Here is an 8,062-nt window from a genome sequence, read left to right on the forward strand (position 1 = left end):
ATAATAAATGCTACAATACTCCTTATTAACGCGACAGTACTTTTGCTAAAAATACTGCATATTAGTTGCTGAATAAAGTGAATTTTAAGCTATGACTAAGGGGTTAAGAAAGTTTAAAGAAATCCCTTGTTTAAACATTGGATGCTCAAGGTCAGTTGGTTAAAATTCTTGTATGACGCCAAACCTGTATAATAAACAGCTTGAAACCAGAAAAAGATGAATTCACTGAGCAGGCCCACCCTGACTATCCTGGTGAGTGTGGAGCTTTCGAAATATAAAGCTGAAACAGGAATTTTGGTCCAAATTGCAAAATGCTGTGCTATACCACCAGTATGAGTGTCTTCACTGCATCTTTCCAGAATATTTAATGTTTCTCCATGTGTATGGTCAGTGCTCCAAATATTCTTTTAAGAAGAAGAAGAAGGAATTGAAGAAGTTCGAATCCCAACGATGCTACAGCCAAGAGTACAAAATTAGACATTTGGACTTTCTGGGTGGGAGGGGTCGCATGCTGTCTCTCTCTCTCGTCAATCACAGTGACACTAACCTACTGTGAGCATCTGTGAGCTCATGTATGCTGAAGAGGTCAGATAGAGTTTTTCTCCAAGTATGTTACACTGCCATGTGATGCAACAGGAGCAGCAGTTTCAAAATATGTAGTTGGATGGCTTCACCTGTCTCTGAGGAAGTCTCTGTAAGATTTTGCTCTTCCTGGTTGGTAGCTGTCACATGACAGGGGAGAGAACTGTCCACGTCCAAATTAGGAACGGGGAAAAAGAAGAAGAAATGTATAAACAAAGTAGGAAAGTTCTAGCACCACATGGTTGGAGTCCTAATGATGAGAAACTAGCCACGTGAATTAACATGACTGACTGTATCATAATCACACGAGACCTCTTCCTTCTTAAAGAGAATCTGTGGAACTGCATCATTAGAGCTGGTGGCCCTGGAGTGAAAACTCACTGCTGCCTAAGTCAGACCTTCATCAGATTTCTCAGCCGAGAGACGTGTGGGTAAATGAGCTGTGGAGTAGATGTCCTGATCAGAGGGGATTGTGGGTCGTTGAGCAGTAGAATAAACAGCAGAATCACAGAGGATTGTGGGTAACTCTGTGTTTGAATAAACAGTTTGAGGATCAGAGAGGATTGTGGGTAGTTGAGCAGTAGAGTAAATTGTGGAAGATTCCTCATCTGAGGCAGGAAGTCTTCTGGTGTCTTTAATCTCTTCGTAGTAACAGTCATCAAGAGGAACCTGAGAGCAAAGAGAAACAGAAACAAAATGTGTATAAATGCTTTCATCCTTTTTTTTCATGAAGCAATAAGTTTTGGTACTGAAAACACACACACACACACACACACACACACACACACACACACACACACACACACACACACACACAATGATAAAGACAGCTACCCCTTGGTTGTTTCCTGAGCCTTGGACAGAACTCCTGCCAGTAGAAGCTGTACCTCCTGAAAGAAGCAGTAGTCAGTAGTTATCAGTACTATTGTTATGTTCAGTTTTGGAGTTATAATGGGCAGGGGGGTATTCCACTAAGCGAGCTAACTAAACAAGGCATGCTTATTTCAAGCTCAGCTAGCTTCTGTCAATTTCAGTTCCACAAATGGCTGGTGAACTGTATTGGCCTAGCACGGTGCTTTCACTGTTCTGCTGTAGTGCAGTAAGAACACAGAAAGTATACATAATGGTTCTGTATTATGAAACAGCATTTTTGTCTCATGAATCTATGAATAAATATAAATATAATATGAGATTATATATCCATCCATCCATTTTCTATACCGCGTATCCTTTTCAGGGTCACGGGGAACCTGGAGCCTATCCCAGGGAGCATAGGGCACAAGGTGGAGTACACCCTGGACAGGGTGCCAATCCATCGCAGGGCACAATCACATACACACTCACACACCCATTCATACACTACGGACACTTTGGACATGCCAATCAGCCTACCATGCATGTCTTTGTACCGGGGGAGGAAACCGGAGTACCCGGAGGAAACCCCCGCAGCACGCGGAGAACATGCAAACTCCGCACACACAGGATCACGGCGGGAATCAAACCCCCGACCCTGAAGGTGTGAGGCAAACGTGCTAACCACTAAGCCACTTATTATTATTATTATTATTATTATTATTATTATTCGCATTTCAATGACAGGATTTTCAAAAATCTTCTCCAAATCCAGATTCAACATATTTTAATACTGTAAAGACAGTAGACTCAGTAAAATTGACTACATATTAAGATGTTGGTCTGAGTAACATTCTATCATTCATTTCTTACAGCAATAACAATAACAGGATTTAATAAAATATTCAATATGTTCCAAATTCAGAAGCAATCTTTTATAAATGTAATTTAACACAGAATAAAAACACTGACATCCGTCTCTAAAATGATATAAACCCAGTGCACTAAGTAAATATTTGGCATTAAATGAATCCAGTTACTTCAGTTATGTGATTTTGTCATCGCCTAGTATTTGTAGATTTTACCTGAGATATAAGTATGTATTAACTGTGTTCATTTTGACTGTAAAACCAATTTAAATCGTCTTTTCTATTATTTTTATGTTCTATTAATCTCGATAGTGTGCAGTTCATTGCCTCTCTGTTTCTCACTGGCACTGCTTCTCCTGCTGAACATGTCATAATCCTGTTTTTGACCAATGAATGAGGTTAATAGTAAACATACACACACTGCGCTCAGCTGTACACTGGAACTTTTTAAAGCACGCATTACTGTAACCTTTATGATGATTAAATAGTAAATTGTTTCCTTAGTAGATTATTAGATTCAGTAACTTCAGTAATTGCTTTATTCTGGTCAGGGTTGTGGCGGAGCAGGGACTTATTCAGGGCACCACACATTCAGCACACACACACACACACACACACACACACACACACACACACACACACACACACATACACACATACACACTCATTCACGCACTCTGAGAAGAAACCAGAGAACCTAGAGGGATCTCATACAAACACAGCCAGTACATGCACAAGAACTCATTGTTCGTTCATTCATTCATCATTTTACAATTCATGAATGTGTTAAACATTTTAGCATGTGTTTTGTGTGTGTGTGTGTGTGTGTGTGCATACTGCATCTCTTTTGTAGAGTCAAAGTGAGGAATATGATTGCAATCAGAAGCAGCAGCAGAATTACAGACACAGTGATCACAGTGGAAACTGGAAATCCTGGAAGAGAAACAAACAGACAGTCACTTTAACCTACATGCTGATCATTCATAAGGGATCAGATTCATCAAAGTCATGTAGTTAGACTCTGGGGGTGATGAGGATCTGAGCAGAATCACCTGCTGGAGGAGAAGATGGAGTAGACTCAGATAATGATGAAGGTTGTGTTGGTATCGAGGCTGAAACTGGGACACGTGGCTCTAAAGCAGAGAAAAGTTTAGTTAGATAATGAAAGACATTAAGTGAGTGAATCTAGTAAATGACTGATAGCAGCACAGATGCAACACAATACAGTGTACATTCTCTATGTGTGGAACTTCAGAAATACTGACTGCTGTTAGCTGAGAAAATCAAAAGTTATAGACTGCTGTGATAAATTGCAGCGTTGCTATTTATACATCTGATAAGACACAGGAAGTGCAGTGAAGCAAAAAGACACACGTGCACAGGAAGAACAGAGAACAGACTCTGAGCCTAATAAAAATCTGCTCATCACATCATTTAGTGTGAAAGGACAGAAGTCAGAAGGTTAAGAGATAATATCAGCTGGATCACTTCAATTCCATGTGGTAGCAAGTTTCTTTATAAAAATGAATTCTCAGTTTGTACTGCCATTATTGTTATATTCACTGCCAGTAATATCACAGGCTAGTGTAGGTTAGGATGTGCACTGATTCTATGCTTCACACAAAGCCTCTGGAACGTCAGAATAGTTAATGCAACGTGTCTCCATGTCTCTACAAACTCACCAGTAACTGTCAGGTTGATCTGTGTGAAATAAACCTTGTATCCATGATCAGATGTCCAGGCTGCTTCAGCTCCACACCAGTATTCACCAGAGTCCTTCTCAGTTACATTTCTAATACTCACAGTGAACATTTGTGTTTCTCCGTCATCATACAGGGAGAATTTCCCCTCATTTACATATTTTCTACTTTCTTTAACAGATGCTTTATAAGAACAAGCAGCACGTTGCAGCCTCGTCTTGCAGAGAAACTTGGGGTCTCTCCTGAAGGATTGTGGGTATTTACAGCTGATATTCAAATCTCCTCCTACATGGACAGTCTTACTGATGGACTTCTCATAGGACAGATCTGCAAATCACAACCAATCAGATCAGTTTATATGTGTATATGTGTCCTAGCTCTGATTAACAACACTTAGACAGTTATACAGTAAATTTACATATAAATCTGATGTTTCTTCTGATAAACACACTGAAGAATCCTGCACTTCTGCTGTCCTGAATTGAGAATCTGCCATCATGTGACCATTCACTGTGTAGTTTTGTTGTTATTGGATTAAAACTCCACTGATGTGTTCCCATCTTACAGAAAGATTTGGGTTTGTCTTTATATTCATCCTCATATCTGCACTTGATGTTGATTCCTCCCCCTGCATATGCGCTCACTTCTCTAGAGACCGAGCCCCCTGTTAAAAGCAAGTTCAATCCTGCTCAATTAATTAAAACTGGAAGCAGCTTATAAACTTTACACTGCAATTCAAGTTATATATATATATATATATATATATATATATATATATATATATATATATATATATATATATATATATATATATTCCAAGATGATGTCTCACAGGCAAATTCATGACTATGCACATGATTTAATTTGTCTGAAAATTTACTAAGGTTCAGGTTATGATTGACAGTCAAAATCAGGAAGCTCATGGTAAAAACAATAAATAAAAATGGCGGGTGAAGTGTCAGGCAAACTGAACAGCACCGGGCAATCAGAAACAAAATGAAGTGTGTAAGCAAAAAGTCAAAAACCAGAAATAATGAGCAATGAAATCATGCTCAGAAACACACACGGTAGTGAAGATCATTTGAATAAATAATGAAGTAAAATTAATACAAGGAAGTAAATGAAGGAAGCAGGAAGTTCAATAGTTTGCAGGTCAGTTTGAATTCAATTTGATATTTTAAATGTAGTGAAGAAATAAAGTTCAAATGTACAGATTGATTGGTTTCTCAGCCTGGAAAAGGTGAAAAATTAAATCATTATCTCAATATTTGAATGAAAATATAAAGAGTAAAAATATGAAAAATATGTTAAAATGATACTTAAGTATAGAAATAAAGTGTGATTACTTTGTATTTTGTCTGCTAATGACACAAGAGCTTTGTGAAGATAAACACAAGGCAGCGGTGGGAGACTCACCTTTCTTCACCTTCAGTTCCACCGGTGTGTAAATGTCATTTCCCCAGGATATATCAACTCCACACTGGTACGTCCCAGTGTCCTCTCCAGTGAGCTCTCTGATCTTCACACTGAACTCTGCTGATTTGGTGTCATCAAACAGTGAGAATCTTCCTGAATTTATCCACTCGTTTTTAGCTCCTGTCTTTATTTGGTCAGAACAGCCTGGTACTGAACCCTTACAGAAATATTTTTGTTTTTCTGTGTATTCTGTATGATACTTGCACTTGATAAAGACTCCTCCTCCTGAATATCCTGTTATGTTCTTGGAGGCTCCTCCATCTAACAAAACACCAAACATCCATCTGAGCAAAACCTTCCTTCCTGTAACACTGCTGCTGATAGTAAGGATTATTCTGAAGTGCATTTCTTTACCTGAGATCAGACAGAGGGTGAAGATGAGGAGGATCTTCATCCTGAGTTCACACTCCCAGATCTCCACACCAACTCCACTTCAGAAAGATATTAAAGCTCCTGTCGTGTTACACACTGTTACTGTCTCTGTCCCACTCTGTGAATGTGCTGTGTGTCTTCATCTGTGTTTTAATCAGAAAGTGATGCAGTAACCACTTCCCCTTCTGTCAGAGTAAGAAACAGCTGCAAACCTCGTTCTATGGGGTCTACCGTAGGCATGCGCAAGGCCCCCTCTTTAGACCTGCGGTTACAGGACTCTGCACTTCCTTGCTCAAATGCTAGGTGGAAATCAGCTTTAGGGCTGTGAAGCAAATAAGAACCATGCTGAATATTTTTTTTTCCAACTAGCTAATACAGCTCATTTTTACAAATCCGCTAGCTGGCTGAAGGATAATGTCGGGCGTAACAAGCCAGCGCTATGTAATTCATATTTAATTAACTAACTTGTCTTTTTATTTTTGTCATTCTTATTATATCTTAGGCTTTTATTTTGTGCAAACAATAAGTCATTACCAGTGTGTAGATAATTTCACTCAGCTAGTGCACAAGAGCATAACCAGAGGTGTAAAAAGTGCATAAAAACTGCAGTTATGTGACATTATGACGTAATGTGTCAGAATCTTATTCAGTTTAAAGCACGGAGCCAAAAATATACTGGAGTAATATTAAAAAGGTATTTAGACTGGGTGGCACGACGGCTTAGTGGTCAGCACATTTGCGTCACATTTGCAGGGTTGGGGGTTCGATTCCTGCCTCCGCTCTGTGTGCAGAGAGTTTGCATGTTCTCCCCGTGCTTTTAGGGTTTCCTCCAGGTACTCCGGTTTCCTACCCGTGTCCAGTGATGTGTTGTAGTCTATATGGCATTTCCAAACTATCCATAGTGTGTAAATTGGTGTGTGTTTGTGTCCTGCAATGGTTTGGGTCCCTCGCCTTGTCCCCTGGGATGTAGGCTCCATACTCCCCCGTGACCCTGTATAAGATTAGCAGTATAGAAAATGGATGGATGGATGGATGGATGGATAGAGGTATTTAGCTTTAAACAGTCTTGGAAATGTAAAACGTAGGCCTAAATGTTTTGGCGTGGAATTAACGGGTGATGTCGGTCCTCACACAGAGATGAATTGCTTTAGTAGGTTGCTTTATTTTACACTGATGTCAGTTTGGGTTTGGTTTGGCAGACTATTCTCAGCCCAGCAGTGACACCGAGTTGTTTTTGCATGCACACACACGCACACGCCACAAACTAATACCTGCTCAGTGGTGGTCCTGTGATGGTCCTGACCACTGATGAACAAGCTTAAGGAGGACTAACAAATCGTGCCGAGAAACAGATCTATAATTTCAGAAGTACAGAATGCATCTCTATGGAAAGTAAACACGATAAAATGGACAATGATTGCAGACACAAGGTAGGTGTACCTGATTACCTGTAAGTATATAATTTTTTGCATGCAATGTCAGATATTCGATTTGATTTGAGACCATATCAGCACACGTTCTTCAGCCGATGTACTTGTATCAGGGTAAGCAAAACGATTTCATTTACGCTTGTCTTGAATGTGGTCAAAGAACATCCCAGACAACTCGGAATGAGGTTTGAGTGATCCAATCATAATCCAATCAGCATGAGTATCGAGTCCATTTACACTGGCATTTGATGCACTCAGGTGAAACCCAGTCGTGATCAGATCACTGAAAACGCACATTAATTCAGGGTGTAAAGGGGGACGCTTTTCATCTGCCAGTTATTAGGCTCACAGATAACTCGGCTTTGCTGGTGTACGTAATCATATTTGCTGTCAGAGATATGAAATTGAAACTTCTCGTCGAGTCCCAGTGTTTGTGGGGTTAAATAAATGAAACGACTAGCTAAAAGAATACTATTTATAATCCCACTATCCGGTGTCACTCCGAAGAAAAAGCGTCCCTTTTCGAGTCTGTTTTCTTTCTCATGTCGTTTCAGGGAGTTTTTTCATCACGACTGTGACCTTTGACCTCTTGTATATGGCTCTAAATCTATGGATTTCTGTAAGGGTGCTTTTTGGCAATGTTTATAACTAAAAACAGTATACAATTAAAAAGTCAGCGTAGATGTAGTGTAAAGCATTTGGCAGAAGCCCTTATCCAGAGCAACAAACAGAAGTGCTTTGAAGTTTCTATCAATAAATACATCCTGATACTGGTTCACTA

General features: G+C 39.6%; 1 protein-coding gene across 1 annotated transcript; it reads right to left on the reverse strand.

Annotated features, from left to right (window-relative positions):
• Nucleotides 1-871: 871 nt before the first annotated feature.
• LOC124626050 (CMRF35-like molecule 8) lies at nt 872-5,873 on the reverse strand. The gene is made up of 7 exons (XM_053683543.1): nt 5,834-5,873; nt 5,420-5,740; nt 3,986-4,330; nt 3,356-3,436; nt 3,141-3,236; nt 1,417-1,472; nt 872-1,251 (listed from the first exon to the last, which is right to left on the reverse strand). Exons 1-7 carry the CDS (start codon nt 5,871-5,873, stop codon nt 970-972), a joined length of 1,221 nt encoding a protein of 406 aa, XP_053539518.1. The 3' UTR covers nt 872-969.
• Between the last annotated feature and the right edge of the window lie 2,189 nt (nt 5,874-8,062).

This window comes from Ictalurus punctatus, chromosome 11, assembly GCF_001660625.3.
Source record: "Ictalurus punctatus breed USDA103 chromosome 11, Coco_2.0, whole genome shotgun sequence".
In the NCBI taxonomy this organism is placed as follows: domain Eukaryota; kingdom Metazoa; phylum Chordata; class Actinopteri; order Siluriformes; family Ictaluridae; genus Ictalurus; species Ictalurus punctatus.

What these genes read in the sequence shown, in the direction of transcription:
- LOC124626050 (XM_053683543.1), bottom strand. Translation starts at nt 5,873, where the DNA reads ATGAAGATCCTCCTCATCTTCACCCTCTGTCTGATCTCAG. An exon ending in GATCAACCTGACAGTTACTG is followed by an intron (nt 3,437 to 3,985) that starts GTGAGTTTGTAG and finishes TCTCTGCTTTAG; the next exon opens with AGCCACGTGTCCCAGTTTCA. An exon ending in TCCATCTTCTCCTCCAGCAG is followed by an intron (nt 3,237 to 3,355) that starts GTGATTCTGCTC and finishes TTTCTCTTCCAG; the next exon opens with GATTTCCAGTTTCCACTGTG.